This window comes from Phalacrocorax aristotelis, chromosome 19, assembly GCF_949628215.1.
Source record: "Phalacrocorax aristotelis chromosome 19, bGulAri2.1, whole genome shotgun sequence".
Lineage (NCBI taxonomy): Eukaryota > Metazoa > Chordata > Aves > Suliformes > Phalacrocoracidae > Phalacrocorax > Phalacrocorax aristotelis.
The window spans coordinates 7,192,237-7,211,111 of NC_134294.1; the positions used below are offsets into that span (position 1 = coordinate 7,192,237).

Genomic DNA, 18,875 nt, shown 5'->3' on the forward strand with positions numbered 1-18,875 from the left:
AGGAAATCGCTACTTTCACTGCCATTTAAATCCTTCTTTGGAAACACACTGCAAGCAATCAAGCCTCATATTTAAATAACCACCCCACGTTTCCTTGTCATTCTGTGCTCAAGTAACTTCATTTAAGGAATTATTGAAGCTAAACCTGTCCTCTCTTGTTAACTCGTTGCATCCATCCTTCAAATTTGTTCATAACATCTTTAAGAAAAGGATTGTATCTTACACATGTTGTGAGGTTTCATGCAATATTAACAATCTTCCTGCAATTCTTAAGTAAAGATCACTGTCTGTTCCTCTGCTGCTACAGTAATCAGTGATCCTGCAGCGATCAGCAGTTAAAAAAACAATACCCTGCACTAAAACCACCACAGCTCATTGTTGGAAGTCTTCTACCAAGCAACTAATTAGAATATTTACCTTGAGCCATTCTATTTTATCATTAGGAAAAGATCGCATTTATGACAACTGTGTTACCCCCAACGCACGCTGCAACTGCCAAAAGAACATCTGCGGCCTATCATAGAAGTATTTTTGCATTAACTGCTTCTGGGTGCTACCTAGTCAAATTTAAAACTCTTTCAACACCACGCTGTTTGCTCCCTGTAATTCCAGAGGGTTTCTGGTTTGGTTTTTTTTGGAGTTTTTACTTCTTTTGGTACAAGGTGGCAGTAGTAGGGTTTTTTTTTGTTTGTTTGTTTTTAACTCAATTGCTGTTTTACTGAATCAATACTGCCAAGAAGTATGGGGGGAGGATGTTTTTGCAGCTGAGGAGTTCTATTTCTGATTCCAGTAAAAATTTTACCAGTCTAGTAACAACCTCCGACTCCATTCCCCCAGATAAGAATGCTGCTCTCTGCCTCTTGATGATGCCATGGATTAATTAGCATTCATATAAAAATTAAAGATACTAATATAGAAATCATGGTATACAGTGATTATTTTACCATCTTTCAGTCATTACAGTAATTTAGTAATTTACCTGCAGGCTGAGGTCGAAGGGGGCGGATGAAGGCAGAAATGGGAGGGTTTGTTTTTGTTTTGCAAAAAGTATTATTACACTAGTAAAGTTATGGATTCATTAGTTTCACAACCAGGATTCAACAATAACCCCAGCTTTAGGAGCTGCTGCTGCTGCAGTTGTTTCTGCTTCCCTCTCCCTCTGTAGCATGCCATTTGCTCAGGTGCATTGGCAAAAGTGTTTTTAAGGCTATGATGAGCTAAGCCAGGAGAATTTATTTGAAATTAAGTCAGTTCCATGCTCCTGTGCACAACAGACTTCAGCAGCTCCGTCAACTTAACTCAAAGGGGCAACACATAAATTGTTGCTAGCCCAGATAAAAGTAACCATAACCAATAAATACCAATCCCTGCTATATGAAAGTAAAAGTAACCCTGAACTGCATCATGCGACTGCAGCCAGAAAGTGATGACCCATTATATATGTCAGGTCTTTCAACACTTAACTGCAGACGACAAATCAGTATGGCTATGCTTAAATCTCTGACCTTTCTGGTGCAACGTGCTGACTACCTCTTGTTCTCTGTTGATCAATTTCTCTGCAGTATCAAACACAAAAAAAATCAAAACAATCTCTGAAATTAAGTGTTTCGTTCTTTTCCAGTTGCGGTGCACATTTCCATACATAGAGCACTGAAGACATGGCTATATTATTTAAATGCAAACTTTGTATTTCAAATTCTCCAAAACAATAGTCTTAGGACTATTAAAGTAACACAGCCAAAATCATGACAGGTAACATTTCCTTCCTTTGTATTTACAACTGAATTCCACAGCAACACATCAGGTAGTCTTACCTTGTTTGTAGTATAGCTGTCCCAAATTATAAGTTTGCCATCCTGGGAGGCACTAACTAGAAGCCTGGAGAGAAAACAGGAGGTAAATGCAATCACTGTGGGAAGATGAGAAGGAACATCGTTGCGATGGTGTTTCCACTATCAAGGCCAAGGTACTTGAAACCATTTTAGTACAGAGCTGCATTACCCAATTCAGTTATCAACACTATAAAAATAATTTTGCAAATAGTCCGTTTCAATGCTAAAATGTTATGGAAATGTGTGATGGAACACCTACATATTAACGCATGCTGACTGCAGAACAAATTGTAGCCGTGCAACAAACATCTCAATCTTGAAAACTGAGGGAGAAAAAGTGTGTGGAATCGGTGCTTCTGCTTTCTATACACAGGCTTCCGACTCCCTGAGTTTGGGAATCTACACTATCAACGTGTTTTCCTTTTTCCTCTTTTTAAAACAGGGATTTAAGTTCTCAGAGGTCCAAAAACCCTGAATGAATGTCAGCACTGAAATGCAATGGAAATGAAAGTGAAAAGCAAAGATATCAATAATGGAAGGAGTAGCATGAGGAAGATTTTGATGCTAAATCAACACCACCTCAATCCACCCCCCAGCAATCATGTTTGAAACATGATGTACCTAATTCATTGTTCGAAGCGCTCTTACCGGCTTTCTAATGTGTTGGAAGATAGATCAGGTATACTGACATGAAAAATCTGTCTAGTCTCCACATTTGCTAAGTAATTTTGAATAAAATACTCCAATACGGTATCCAAATTTGTTCTGTGCATCTTCTTCTGACCATTTCCAAGCTGAATAATACAGTGCAATCATCGAAGGGCTCCAGTCTCTTTGCATTATTTTTGCTCTCTATTTTAGAGCTCTATATTTTAAAGCTGCCTTGAATCACTTTTGCCAAACAAGAAATTGAATCCCCTTCTTTTAAATAAGCTACGTGCCAAAGGGATGCCTGAAGCAATGAATTCTACATATCTGTGAGAAATCAGCTTCTTTCACAGGTGCAGAAAACAGAGCTGCAAAACACTGAAGTTGAACTCAAAATAATTGTGTTCGTTCTGACTTTTAAGTACTAATCAATTCAGAAACTGAAAGTATAACACGTCATGAATTATTTTTCCTCTTCATCATGCATACTGTTGTCTTTGTTAAGCACTTATTTTTCTTTTGTGTTTACTGTACACATACATACAAGAGGTCATGCAGTTCTTCCACAAGGCACAGCTTGTTTCCACAGATTTGGTAAGAAGGTAACTTCAACAATATCAAGCTTCCTTTGAAAATATCTACTCAGTAGAAAGGGGCTAGATGTAACTTAAACTCCTTAGTTGTAACTTAAAAAATCCTAAGGGGAATTTTTTTTTAATCTGTTCCTGCAGGGAAGCAGCAATGTATTCTTTTAACTGACATTTGAACATTTGCTGCCATTGTGTGCCTTAAAATTCTTGTAAAGAAAAGAAAATGAAAGTAGCTGTTACTAGTATCATTTAATTTCTCTCTAACTGAACATCAGTAGTTAACAGGAAGCATTTAAAGAAAAAAGACAACTGATAATGAAATCTACTCTATCTCCACAGTTCCTCAGAATTGACGTGGTACCACAACTATGTTTTTCAGGCAAGTAGACAAAGACTGGTATTTTGGCACCAAATTTACTTTTGGATGACAAAAACATGGACATTAGGAGGGAAAAAGTGGTATTAAGTGTTTCTGAATTCTCTTGGTTGTCTGCATTCTCTTGGAACTCGTAGTTCCTAGTGGTAGGAACAGGAAAAATAAGAGTCCTGAGCACTCGACTTTCCAAAGAACAGTGAAACCACATGATCCCATTTTGTATCGCTAGCACCCACCTGGAATCAGTCCCCCAGTGCATTGCATAAATTTTAGCCAGGTGTCCCCGGAGCGTTCTTCTAGTGCGCATTTGAATTCTCCCAACTGGGTCAATATTGGCTGTGATCTGAAACAGGAATGGTTTCCTACAATGAATTTTTCACTTCATAGTCCCAAAAGTAACACATCATGCATAATTACATTTAAATGAGAAACCAGGGCAGACCAAAGTCCCACATTTTGAATATTGACTGAGTTTTTAAAAACTGCCTAATCAAGTTGCATCATTTTATGTAATACGTCTTTATCAAATGAAGAAATCATCCTCTCTATGGCATTTATAAAGACTCTCAGAAATTACTTTGTTTAGGTCCCATCATCTTAGACTTTTAGGATTTCAGACCTTTGATCTGAGTTTTCTACTCCTATACAGACAGATATGGTAATCTAACTTTTTTCCCAGAATAATGGGTATGGCGAGGTCCATCAGGCTTTAAACATGTCTCCATTTTTAAAGGATGAATTAATAACACTCTTTCAGATCCAAAAGGCCTTCCTTTCCAAGTATGGGATTACTAAATTCGTAGTATTCCTGATTTATTTATCTTCCAGAAGTTAAAAGTAGTCTCTGGAATAAGAGAACAGCAAAGCGAGGAAGTAGTTTAGCTGTCCTTAAACTGTTAAATTCAATACAAGTCCTCCAGTCTGGACAGAAGTACCAGTTTAAAATAAAACAACAAACCAGAAAACATTTCCAGTACTGTAAGCAGTACACATCACAACAAATCCAGAGTTTCTAAGGTTACTTTGTGGATAACGTCTCCATACTTCTCGCGTCTCCATGTTACAAAATTCTTTAGCAAGTGCGTTTGAGCAAAGATCTCTGCTTCTTTTCAAAGGCTATCAACACAGCTTAGGACTCAGATGAACAGATAAGAATGTTCCCCTGACATAAAACTCCTTTCATAGTGGACACCTCTCATATTAACTAATACTGAAACCCTGGGGTGGGGTTTTTTTCTTTATTTCTTTTTTCCTGTTTCCATACTCTCACCCTGGAAAATACTCAGCATTGCTCCCCACATAAAATGACATCACAAGACACAGACTCCAATAAATATTGGTATTACTTTTGTACTTGATATTTTAGTGACATTTTAAATAAATTCACATTAATCACTTCTGTACCAACTATCTTAAATCAGACACAAAGGATTAATAGTCAATATTCAAGCAAATGGACTGAAGTAGGTGACAAGAGTAAACTGATTCATGATACATATAGGGGGAAAAAAGCAAAGGCTTGCCCCCTCTTCCAATGCCATAATAATCTATTTCAGTCTAAATTCCTACCAGATTTCTAGGAAGAAAACCCACCTTATCTCCATGAGATTTATTACAAGAGTACATTTCCCTTTCCCCAAGCCAATATTGACTGAGGCCAAGCCAATAGGAACAAAACGCGAAACTACAGCAAGATGCAAAGGTATTGGCTCGCAGTCCAGACCTAAGTGCAGCATCATGTGGAAATCAGTAACCTCAGCAGGTCTTTTGGTTCGGATTATGATGGTAACACAACTGTACCACTGCCGTGTCTGTAGCAGGACACTGGGGCTCCCCTGCACGATGTGCCATGGAGCAGTAGAGACGTGCCCTGAGTCACTTCTTGAAGAAACTACTGCTCAAGGCTACCACTCTCAGCAAGTGGACAAATGCAAACAATGTACTTTCTCTAGAAGAAACCACCTAAAGGCAAAATTTGAAAATTGATGGAGGCGGCAAAAAATATTCACTTGCACTTACCTCCTTAAACCATGTCTTCTTTTTGTAAAGGAAACCAATTTTCATAATTCACATTAAACTGTTAAAATGCTTACCTGAGCCAGGGTGGCATCCGCACATGCTTTCCTAGCATCCTGCAACAGAAGAAAGTCAGAGAAATTGGAAGTTCTGTACATTTCTTTATCTCCGTTTTATCAAGTTCATCAAGCACCCTCAAAACAAGGTTCAGAAAGCATTTCTGCTTGTCATCCAGAGGCGACCCCACCCTTACTGGAGCGTGAACATAACATGCTGTCTGCTGTCAAAACACATTGAGCACATTGAGCATTTAACTTCAAAATGCTCTTTTTCTTTTGAGAGAAAGGTAACATGATTTTCACCACAAAGACAGTTAAGCAATGGAATTGCTTTGTCCAGACGGGCTGTGCAGTCTGTATCCCTGGAGGTTTTCAAGACCTGGACAAAGCCCTAAATAACCTTATAGCTGACCTTATTATAAGGTGGGTGGTGCTTAACATTGGTTATGGCCAAGCTCAGAAAACCTTCAGTAAACATTCATTTTTATCTAATCCATTTTGAGCATTATTTGCATAACTTATTTTCTAATCAATATTAAAAACCAAAAAGCAATTTCCAAAAGCAGTTACATGTGCTTGCCCTTTCTAAACATCCACAACATTAACTTTGACATTGTGAATACATTTAACTTAATGCATGATTTCTGTCCATGTCTGTTCTCCTCAAGACACACAAACGACCATTAATCAGCGCTGTGGCTTCATGATCCACTGACACAATACATACTCTGATTTGGTTTTTCAGTTGCTCAGCCTCCTGGCGTAACTGGTCAAGCTCACTCATTTTCCTGTGCTAAAGGTGCACTTCACTGCCACCTCTGAAACAACCAGAAATCTGAAAGACAGGTGGTAATAATGAGCATTAGTAGAAGTCACAGCTTGAAATTACTAGAGATGGCAAGTTCTTTCAATCACCTCAAACAGCACTTGAAATAAGACAGATTGTTTTAGAAGTACTGGAATACAGGTGAAAATACGTCTCTGAAATGTCTTCAGAATAAGGTGGTAGCACACACAAATATGCTTAGCTTTTTTCCAGCCACAGTAACTAAAATATCATTTGGACTTATTTCTTTCCTCCGGGCCTCCCTTTTTGCATTTTTTCATTACTGTTTTCCTGATTCAGTTTTGTATAAACTGAAATTTCCCAAGAGTGAATGAGCAGTTAACACTAACGCTAGAGAAGAAAGTCAGAACTTCTCTGTAGGTCTTAAGAATAGATTAAGGAATCTTCCTATTGAAGAATAAGCACCTTAAATATTTACAGACTAACACAAGCACTTGCAAAATGCTGTAGGAAGACTTATTATGATGCTATCTGTAACACAGCAGCTATGAGAAATGTTCTGATATCTGGATAAAAGGAGATCACTCACAAATGTTGTTCAGGATCCTACTTGTTAATTGCTAAAATGTCTCCCTGAGATTTCCAGAATGGATTCTAGCATTAACACGTTGTCAGAATAAAATGAGTATTTTATGAATGTTAGGTTGAGGGTAGAAGTTTGAGAAACCACTGCCAACAGACATTTTCCCCCTCGAAGGCTCCATCTTCCTAGCATTAATAAGCAGCAAATTACTAACACGTATCTCTGTCTGCTGTACTCTGTAGCCAGCAAGGCAGAGGCTCCATAAAACATAACTACCACTGGACGCCCTCAACTATTGCCTACAGAGTTCCAAAACTATTGGGCTGTTTTGCAATGTAATAAGCATACAGATATCTTCCATTAAGCATACAACTTATCTTTAAAAGTCACTGTTCCAGAAAGATATTGTTGGCATTTTCACTAGCATTCCATACCTAAAACTCAGCTGTTGGTAAAGTTTTTAACATCTCTACAGCCTGATACCAATATAAGATGCAGAAGAAACATGCTGATGAAGCTTCTCTTTTATTGCAGAACAAGATGATCAGTTTCATTTTCAAATGCTACATAGAGCACCTGGAGTTTATAAATAAACACTGCTAGTGTTGTTTTTTAAAAATATTTTATTGGCCAGAATTAACCCTCTACTTTTAAACAAAGCAAATGCTTTGCTAGCAGCTTTGCATATTATTCTGTTAAGATAAATAAGCTGATTAAATCTTTGCAGGCATGTGGGTTTTGTTTTTTTCCTAAAGCTCTTCCCAAGGAGAAAGATGAGGATAAATTCCAAATTTTCATTCAGTCACAGTAACAGAGAACATATTGTGAAGGCAAATTAAATCAGCAGAGCAAACATCACTGTCAAAGGGAAAGAAATTTCAAAAGAGTTACTAAGGCTTGAACATTCCCTAAATATTGCTATCCCATATAACCAGACTTATCTCTGAGCTCTCTTCACAGTAGCTAGTATTCCAAACCGAGGACCTCAAGGAAAAATGTGAGATCTTGTCATACCATCATTTAAAAATGTATACTCTCCTCTGAAGCCTAAAATATCTTAGGAAAGGAATTTTAGTTAGCTTCTGTCTCAAAAACCTCCATTCACACAACTTCAAAGCCCTTTCACTTTATTGTGAAACTAGGTCTCCTCTTTCTCTCTTCTGGTTCCAGGGTTATCTTTAAGCCCCTTTAAGATTGCTTGTTCAGCTTAGTCCAAAATCCAGTTAAGACAAAGCCCATCAAGAGTGTTTTATTATCCTATAACCACCTTCTTTTCTTTTGAATGTTCTTTTTTCCTCAAGATGTTTTGTTCATTCTACATTTGAGACGCAACACTGTGGTTGGGTCTCTGTACAGTTTTTAGCATGCAGTCATCACTGTCTACAGCTCCTGTGTAGTTCACACACAGATTGTGAAACAGTATGGACTACTCTTGTCATAGAGGAATTAAGAAACCCTAAACACTGCTCTTAAGAATAAACAGCAAATTTTCAGATATTTTAGCTTTTTTATATCCAGTTCTATTTCTGCAGTTCTCTAAGTTAATATATAAGCCCATTTCCTGCTAAGCAAATATCAACCTCTCCAGACAGAGTACAAAGAATTTAAAGATACTATCATTCCTATTTCAGAGAAAGGAATTACGATCCAAAACTTAAGCATTCTGCTCAAGGTCACAGCAACTCAACGACGGGATTAAGATAAAGATTTAGGACACCAGAATTCCAGCTGCAGAGTTACAGGTACTACGTTGAAGATTTACATGCAGCTTTATTTAAAAATATAATAGGATGAACAATCCAACATCAGTCACCGCAGATACCTTCTCCTGTAACGTACAGTTTAAAATAGCGCCGATTTACTTCTGCCGGAATTCGTGCACTATGCAATAGAGTTCTCTTGCATTTAAATGAAACAAAACTTTTTTGCATGGAACACGAAGAGGCCTAAGGAGATGAACACTAATCCTATGAAAGAAGTCACATATTGAGGAAGTTCGCTTCACAGAAACTGAACCCTGTAGTTTCATTCTGGATTATTTGCATACACTGAGTTTAAAACAAATCATACAAGCTTATTTCATGCTTGTGCCTTATTGCTTAATATAGCATGCACTGAAGGGTACTACTGCAAATGATAAAGCCAGATGAGGCAGCCCAATAGTGCCGAGTGTCTTCTGCAGTAACAGACACAGTGATGTTGATACAGCCATATGAACTGAAAGGACATAAGCCACATTCCCTGTTTGATGAGATATCATAGCTTAACGAGCATGTACGTGTCTCTCTTTACACAAATAAAACCTTCATTACACTTACGTACACTTCTGTTACACAACACAGGTTCGATTCCCAGCCCTCACGTCAAATTCAAGACAGTACTCCGCCTCAGCACTTTGCCTCCGTTTTCTTCCAAGTCCCACCTTACGCAGGGCCAGAACAACCCACACTCCTTCAAAACCTGTAAGAACGCGCTAATGGAACCCAACCTCCGGAGTAATTTCATAAATGCATTTCGGCATACAGTTAGCCAGGCATGCGTATACGTAACCTGCTCTACATACTGTGCAGCTAAGCTCCTAAAACGCTCCATTTGTGAACTCCACACCAAGACAGTCACTCGCTAAGTCTTTAGGGAAAGCTTCCTTTTAACGAGCAATTCCAAAATGGTTTGCCAACGCTACAGAAACCTTTACACATACATGCAAGATAGTCTCCATTATCAGAGGCAGCAAGGAGTTCAAGGAACACAGCTACTATCGCCAAAGCAGCTTCTATAAAGGATCTTAACCTTCAGACACTTGCTAGGTAGGACTCATGTTTCAATATTCGCTGCATGGCAAGTAGTAGCTGAATGCGTACAACCCTTGATGTCTTTCCCATCTCTAATACCATATATCCATATGATAAGTTCATATCTTGAAGCTAGATACATTTTCAGAGTTACAAGTTAGCCTGTATGCATTCCAAGCAACTCCAAACTCTGAACTGCATTTCTGACAGCAACCATAGGAATTGTTTAAACCAGATTTCCACATTCCCTTTGTAGTCTTTGTTGTTTCAACATCAACAGGAAGTTCTAATTCCTGCCAACATGACTGAACTCACTAACACTCAGGAAACAAAAATCCTAACGAAGCCAAGGGCATTAAAATATAGGAGTGTTCTGAAGCAGACTGTAAAATTTATGGGACAACCAGCCAACCAACTTGACTATTCCTTTATTTCTTTTACACTAATGCTTAGGCAATTAAATTTATGGCAGAAATATGAGATTCATGGGGGGGAAAAAAGGGTTCCATCCTCTTGTGTACTTTTCAGCTATACTGTAAATCAGCAGAGCTTACTAGTATCTAGCATTTAAAAAAAAAAAATCTTTGAGAGAGCAAGAACAACAGGTAAGGTCAGGAAAACGTACAGGAAAACAAATATTTTTGTCTGTTGTCACTCTTGATACGTGGGAAATTTTTATACAGATTTATTTGTATTACAGACACAGAAGTAACAAGCAAAGACTGTTCAATATATGATCTATGTCCATTGCAAACTAGCACAACTGAATATAATGAAATATATTCTTTCTTCCTGGCAAGTTCTGAAGGCATTTAACCCGACTTTAAATAAAGGTTTCTAGGAGAAACTGTAAGCTTGATACAGATTATGCTTCTATATCTGGGGTTTTGAAAGAAGTTACTGAATTTCTAAAGCAAGCAAACCTCATGCAAAAAGTCACTACTCAAGTTCCACACTCCTTTTTTCCAAATTATCACCATAGCTGTGAAGAAATAGGTAGCAGCCAAACTCATGCTTACCTTACTTGCTTTTGAATACGTTACTGCGTTCTTGAAGGCAGGCTTCTCACAAATAACACATTCACGTTGCTGAACTCACTCCAGACCTTTCCAAAGACTGAAGTGCTTAAGTGTCTCTGCTCTAAGCCTAATCCCCTGTAATCTTGTTGACAAGTATACCTTGTAGATAATTCTCCTCTTGCTAGGGACAACAATATGAGTACTTGCAAGGTAGTTTACTCTTCCTCACTACTCCAAACAACCCAAGTCTCTCATCATAGAAGAGTCACTTTATTCCTCTGTTTCCCACATCGAAAAAAATCAAGTATTGACTTCACCTATTTTGTTACTACTCAGAAAACAGTGACAGAACAATTCAGAGACTAAGGAAGAACTCAAATTCACTCATTTCATTGTTACAACTTTCATGTCATTTCTGGAGCTCAAACTGTTTATCTAATGAAGCCCAGTCACTGAAACCAAGGTATCATTAATACCATCACATTTATATGTAGACGGATGCTTGCCTGCGTTATAAGACAAATAGGAAGAGCCGAATACAACTCACCCAAACATATTATTGGGTTAAGTATGATTCCTCTCTAAAACTACCTGGTAACAGCAATGAGGCAATGCTTACTAAACACTTTTAAATATTTAATTTTCTCACACCATTCCTATGAAAAATAGTAAAAAAACAATGGAGCCTTCCATCCTCTCCTGAAGAGCCTGTCCTGTGAAAAATCTCTACAGATTGAAAGAAGAGACTGCAGATTTGAAATCACAGCTATCATTAAGTCAAATATTTAGAACTTCTATCCCTTGATAGCCAAACTTCATTTGCTACACGGTATTTTTACTACACATTACTACTGCCAAAAAGCACAGTAATCCCACCAAGCCATTGTTGATGCAAAGTCTGGTAACACGGACTGTTTAAATTTTTATTGTTACAGTATTACTCAAGTACAGTAATTTCATAAGGTTAGCCAAATCACCTTTCTCCCAAATGAATAGGCTGTCTGATACGTGTTCCCTCAGCATCTTTCCTGCTAATACACATCACTCCAATACGTAACAAAGAGCCAGAAGAAAAGCAAAACACATCATTTGCATAAACATAGCCAAAACTTTACAGCCTTAATAAGTTCATGTTATGCCTACCAGACAGTCTCATAGTGGGTCATCTGATTAAATGAAGCTGTGCTAATCTATTAGATACCATAAATCCTATTAGCAACATGCATAGCAGCTTGTACATTTTTCACAGTGACAAAGGATTATACACAATCCACCACTAGTTCCAGTGTTTTGATGTCATATTGGCTTTGAAAAGCTGAGGGTTTTTTGTTATTTAACCAGAAGTATGTATTGATTCCTATTTGACTTTTATTCACTAGAAAACACAGTAAGATCAGAATTGCTTGTGAAACAAATTTCAGGTGTTCTCTCTCCCATTTACATGATTCAGAGTAGAAGACAAACAAATTCAGCGGTGCCATCTGATCCTGAAGCACACACATCTCCAGATCTGGTGCTCACCAAGAAAAGGTATAGATAATTTTCATTAGAAATCATAGAAGAGGTATACAGGAACACAACATAAGAAATGCACAGAATCAGACAAGCTTCTGTGATACAAGCTTTGTTAGAAAAGAAGCAAAACCCTGTAGAGCATGCACTGAACAGCTCGAAGACATGGGCTTAATACCCAGCACTAGTTAAAACAAACCAAAGGTTATATATAAAATAGGATGGAAAAAACTGAAAATATAATGCCAGTGAGTGAAAGCAATGGTTTGTCTACACTGGAAACACTGTGTTCAGTTTCAGCTCCTCCAAAAAGAACACTGGAGGTGCCTGGGGTTGACTGAGGTGACTAATTAGAGAACACCTCATAAGACAGGTTTAGAGAAAGAGACAGGGCTAGCTTGCTGCTTGATTTGGAAAAACAGGTATTTAGTAATTGACATTAACAAATTTAACTGAGGAAGCACTGTCTACACAACACATGACTAACCAGCAATGTTCCTCACGGCCTAAGGGGCTTCACAAGAGGCAGCAACCTTCAATGTTCTAGTCTGGAAGGTAATGAAGGGTCACTGTTCCAAGAATATTAGTAATAATTATGATTACCCAGAATATAAACTCAAACTTTTAGAGTCTGTTTAAATAATACTGACACATTGAAAAGAACATTCTGACAAGAGCCACTTCGCTCAAAAGAAATTTGGTCTTCTGTTGTCAAACACGGTGGATAAGTAATTTGTCATTCATGAGAGCATAACTATTCTCATCATTTTATTTATTACAGTTCCCTGCCCCACTGAGATGAAACAGTCTCATCTATGGTCTCCCTCTGCTTTGCCAGTTCCATTTCTGAAATAAGGCAGGCACTAACATCTATTATTTAGCAGGTTTCCTGGCCATTTTAAAATCCTTCCTGTTGACATAAGAGTACACATGCTAAAGTAGGAAACAGGTACTTTAGGCTTGCACAGATTAACAGCTAAAAATGTGACGCTACCCACTTTTTAAAAATTGTATGAGTTTCTCAAGCACTAGAAAAAAAGAAATTACCTTAGTTATCTACTTACATTTTCTCTCACTACAGTAGAAAGCCAACTTCTGCTGTCAAACATGTAAATTCTGGGGGGAGGGGAGGGGGTGGGGGAAACAAAAAAACCCAGAATTAGTACAATTATCAAGAAATAACACCAATTTCTTAACAAATCTAGCAAAAATTAAAATACTATCAAAGCACAGACTATTTTTCATTAGCTAACTTAAACAGCCAGCTTGACTTCACAAAGGAAATGGGCATTGCTTTAATAATGCTAACATAACCAAAAGACTTGCTCGTGTCAAGAAGCTTTTAACATTCTTTTTCCAAGAAAACTCTTGCAATCCTCAGATCATTAATTCTCCTCCCCTAGTGACACACAAGTCCATACTATTTATTAGAGAGTTTAGGATTGTAACAAAACATTGCCTCACTCATACAAGGCCGAAATTTTCCCTGCACTACAAAGTGCCCCCCCCCAATCTGCATGTTCAAAGCACTGAAATTATTTCTGCTCAATACTGTTCTTGAGGTATGCTTGCTTTCCAAGCACAGTTAAACGTCAGGATAACTATTTTATTAAAAGAAGTTGCATAAACCTCCTACTAATGAGCTCAAGTGAGAGCACAACACTCTTCTAGAAGAAGAGTTACAACTTCTAATTGCTAAAGATATTAAAAAGTAAAAATCGACACATTAAGTAACTTGCAGTCTGGAAGACTAACAGTTCAATGTACAAATTGGTTTTGTAGCAAGGTGAAAAAATTTCTTGCAAGAAACTTTGGAACAATTTTTTCCTCTGGCAGCACAAAGTAATAATTATATTTCACCTCACGATTTGAAACACTGACAACCGCTTATACGTTCCAAACATCTGTGACCTGCCTCTATCACACAGCAAGACAAGGGCTATATGGGTGGTGTCAGACACCCGAGTGCAGATCTTCAAAGCTGCTGCATCAGGACAGTGGAAGATTATTCTGAGCACGAAGCAAGAATGTACTGAAGCAAAATAATCTTAAATCAGAAAGCCAGTCTACAAATTCATATGCTTTAAACTAAAATGCTTAGATATAATACATCTTTCTGATTTACAGTTCACTATTAGCCGGAAAATTTACAAACCACTTCAGTGTCTGGTATAGAGGTTAAGCTACTTCGGATATGGGTCATCCTCATCCAAGCTCATTTATAGATGAAGAGTTTAATACTGTGATTATGAAACCGTCACAGTATAAGCAGTTTTGTTTGCTACTGCCAGAACAACACACTTTTAGACATAAAACAGTATCTCACGCTTAGAGGCCAAACTTCATCGCCCCCAAAGACACAAACACATGACATGACCATTTTAAGTTCTGGAAAAAAGATCAACTACATTCAACTTTCAGAAGTCTTGACACAAAAATTTGCCCACACTGCAGAGAGAATGAAATCTAATGAAATTCTAAAAGAATTACCTGAAATGTAAACAAGTAAAATTATGCTGGAACACTAACAGCACACAGAATACACAACAGCAAAGGCCAAAACACACACCATTATTGTCCTGCGCTGCACCCTCATTAATGCAGGAGAGGTGTTGCAGATTTCATATGCCTTCTGCAAAAAAGAAAAACAAAAACAAAAGAAAAAAGCTACTTTAACCAGCCTGCAAGAAGCGTAAGGAAGCATAACAGCAAACTTTTCCACAAAGTTCAGTTTATTTTTCAAACCAGGTTAAGTTTTCAGTTGGGTATGCTGAAAGCATCCTGTGATGGCTGCAGAATGCAATCCTGGCAACTGAGATACTTGCAATTCTACATTACAGATGGAGCTCATTTAAGAACAGAAGTAGGCAAGCTACTTAAGAAAAAAGATCTGCATTACCACAGCTTCCATTTTTAGCTAAAATGTAGCCTGGTAAAAGCGACATGAAAATTACAGGCCAGCTCATTCATCACACCACAGTACTGGTTCAGCAAAGAAAGAGTTCTTGTAACAAGGTTCATATACTCTGCCTTAATCAGCCCTTATGACCCGACCCCGCTTAGCTGAGAGCTTGAGGTTCTCAACATCAAGAACTGGGGTTTCTAAAAGAGGAGAGAACAAAAAGTACCACAGAATACTTTAAGCATGGTTCAAGTGGTTAAACCATTAGACCAAAGCACCTGGAGGTCAGCCAGCCCTACGCATGGTTGGTGTACCCGGTGTCCCCATGTTCCCACAGCCTTCTGCTCCAAGTAAAGCAGCACAGCAGTTTGGACAAAAAACAGTATCTCAAGAAGGCAAAAGCATCACCGTTTCTGCGTAAAACCTCCCTACTACAAGTACTCACTAACTCCTATCAGCCTAATATTCTTTTTTCTTTAAAGATGTTGAAGTAGTACCCTGAGGTGACAACTCAGCCTAAAAATTTCGCTCAGTTCCAACATCCACCAGAACACAAGTCTCCACATCAAAAAGACTTCTGCAGAAGAGACTAGAACTTCTTTCCCAAGGTTGGGGAAAGCAGGGAAGAAAAGAGGAAACAAAGGAAGAAAAGGGATTTTGAAGCGTAGGGAAAGCATTTAGAAGTATTTTACTTCAACATCATAGCAAATCTGAGCAACCCTCCAAAATTAAGCATCTTCCTAAGAAGACGAAATACATTCATTGCCACCCTCTCCAAAGCCATTAGATGCACAAATACTTTTTTCTTCTTGACCTATGGTTTCAATGAGACTTAAAACCCAAGTGTTCTGGATGTTAATTCCTCCCGCACACCTTCTAAAGGCTGCTTTACACATATATTGACTAGATGCCAAAGGCCAATATTTGAACCACAGCAAAAGCATTCCCACTTCTTAAAACACGTCATCAAGTCATATATAACCTGGCATGAGGCCAGGCATGGCACATCAGACAAGACCAAGAGTTTGGCTCAGCCCCTAGGACAAGGTTTGGCCAGACTTCGAAAGCTGCTGCCCTTGCTTCAGGGACACAGATAGAGCACAGGCAACACCTCAGGGAAGTATCCAGCACAGCTGCAGGAAGGGTCCCTCCCCAAACCAGTCCCCAAGAGAGGCACACCAGTTCTTGTTTTGGGGGTCCTGGCTCCCTGCAAGCTGAACACAAGCCCCCAATGCTACCTTGTGGCAAAGACAGCCAACAGCATCCAGCGCTGCATTGGGAAAAGCATTGCCAGCAAGTCAAGGGAGATGTCCCTTCCCCTCTGCTCAGCACTGATGAGGCCACATCTGGAGTGCTGGGTACAGTTCCAGGCTCCCCAGTACAAGACAGACATGGAGCTACTGGAGAGAGTCCAGAGAAGGGCCTTGAAGATGATTTAGGGACTGGAGCATCTCTCATATGAGGAGAGGCTGAGAGACATGTTCAGCCTGGAGAAGGCTCAGAGGGGGATTTTATCAACATGTGTCACCTTCTGTGTAAACGTGTATTTTGAGTGGCTTTATGAACATAGTTTAAAACAGATCTCAGTCAACACTAGTAAAAACTAGTTTCCATGACCATTACACCACTTCAATTTTTAAAATTTCCTGCATAACACATCCTTCTGCAAGAGTGGCACAGAAGGTTGTTTTGTCCAAGGCACTCAGAGATAATTTCAATGGAGGGGGAAAAAAAAACAAAACCAAAAACCTACTAGCAAATATCAGTATTCCTATTAAGGTAAAGCAACAGTTGCAAATGAAGTTACTTTGCTGATCTACTGTATCTTCTTTATCAACATGCACAGGACACACCCTACACCCAAGCAAGGGCTGTATGTAAGCAAGCAGTCACTAATTTAGCAGGCAGATGCTTCTGTTCAGGTACCCACCACTTATTACCCCAATGATATAACATCTATGAGATAACATCTATGAAACTGGGAATTGCAAGTTAGTTTATTAAAATTATTTCTTACAGTCTACATAGCTGATTATTAGCACAGAACAGTATCTTGATGCCCAAGAGATTACACGACCTTTCCAAATCACTGCCAACAACATGAAATTCCAATTATGCCACCAGGCAACAGTAATTAGAAGTCTGAAATTTAAAGCTATGCTTCAAGACTATTCCGTACACACACAAAAAAACCTCCACCCCACCCAAAACCAAAAACCACAACCTACCCCCAGTTTGATGGTTTGGTCCTAACTATAAAGATAAACATTTCTATCAGTTAGCTGGAAGCTTGAAGGATGTTTTGATACCTGCATGTGTATATGCTCTTCCAAGAGTTAATTCTAGTTCAGACTTTCCTTGTTGAGTACAAATCTGTATTCCAGAAAGCCTAGTCTCTGCTGTCACCTCCTGCGAGAGCAGCTTTGAAGGATAGCTTACAGAAGTATAAATTCATAGCAAATTCATAAATCTAAATACGCTCAAGTGAATGGATACAACCCCTTCTCATTTATTTGATATCTTCTTTCTGGGATACATGTGTGCTGCCATAACTTACTTGGAAACATAATTTCCAAGCACATAAGCTTTGAAAAGCAAGCGATACCTTACCAACAGTTTTGCAAAACTGACTATCCTAGTAGACAATGCTAGTTGTACAAGTCCTCCTAAAACTTACTGAAAACACTTTTGTAGTCAAAGGCTAGCATGGCTGAACCATTTCTGTGGGAGGTATTGGCTGCTTCTTGTGTTGAAGAACTGCCAAGTTTCCAGCTGAAGTGGTCATTTTGCTCAGTCGACATTTTTCCATATATTAGTGTTAAGTACACACAGAACAAGTGAATATCAGGTCAGTAAGAGTTAATGCTCATTATGCAACAGTGACATTAGCTGGTTAAAGAGCTAACAAATTTTCATTTTGAATATAGCGTGCAAGTACAAAATAGTAATTACACAAGCTAAAAATACCTGTAACTAAATGAACTGATATCACAAATGCCTCTTTATTACATATAGCTCAAATCTTGAATTACAGGTCCCATTTTAACTAGGCAGCTTTCTACAGGGGTCACTGATGTTAATAATTAGGAGATTTTGTGCATAAAAGAACCCTTGCAGAATACCTGGTAATGCAAAATTCTAAAAACTAGGTTTTGCTGTGTTTGCTCTGTCTGAAGACAAGTTTTTCTGGTAAATTAAATCTTCACCTGCTTCTCCATGCAGAAGATTGAGGAAAATACATTCAAGCTCCACTTGTAACTTCACAGTATAAAGCTGCAGCCCTAAATGACAAGTGAAATGCCTTTTCTTCCCCTCTTCCCTACCTATCTTTAGTAGTAGAAATCTGGAAGTGCTTTCCTCCTGAAGAAATTTGTGCACTTTTTCTGATACTAATCCCATGACCTACATTTTTAAAAAGTCATACTGATGCAATATTTAAGTATAAAAATCTGGACTGTAACATGTCACTTTATTAATCATTTCTAAATGCATCTGCAAGCTATCTTAATTCTAGGTACAGCAGAGAATTTATGTAAAAAAAGAACCGATTACAAGTTTATTTTTATTATTTATTATTACAAGTTTAACAGATGCCTAAAGCCAAGTGCTTAAAATCACACTTTTTAAAAAGACGGGTCTTAGATGTTTGAAGTAGTTCACAAATATTAATAACTGTTGCTGCTTTAGCAACCCAAGTCAAAAGATTTCCTAACTACAACTCTTTTCTGCCTTGCTCTGAAATTCACATTTAAGAGCATT

The 18,875-nt window shown here is 38.3% G+C and overlaps 1 protein-coding gene across 24 annotated transcripts in view; it reads right to left on the reverse strand.

The window, feature by feature from the left end:
• Positions 1–18,875, reverse strand: part of GNB1 (G protein subunit beta 1) — a 43,885-nt gene that overhangs the window by 9,916 nt on the left and 15,094 nt on the right. For 8 of the 24 annotated variants that reach the window (XM_075114330.1, XM_075114343.1, XM_075114326.1 and 5 more), the window contains exons 2-7: positions 14,784–14,846; positions 13,279–13,330; positions 6,249–6,356; positions 5,540–5,578; positions 3,683–3,789; positions 1,815–1,878 (exon numbers count right to left, since the gene is read on the reverse strand). In XM_075114330.1, coding sequence (XP_074970431.1) covers positions 1,815–1,878; positions 3,683–3,789; positions 5,540–5,578; positions 6,249–6,305 — 267 coding nt within the window. In that variant the 5' untranslated portion in view covers positions 6,306–6,356; positions 13,279–13,330; positions 14,784–14,846. Of the gene's footprint in view, positions 1–1,814; positions 1,879–3,682; positions 3,790–5,539; positions 5,579–6,248; positions 6,357–13,278; positions 13,331–14,704; positions 14,847–18,875 lie in introns of all 24 variants that reach the window. The other 16 variants (XM_075114349.1, XM_075114335.1, XM_075114350.1 and 13 more) reach the window with 3 other exon arrangements.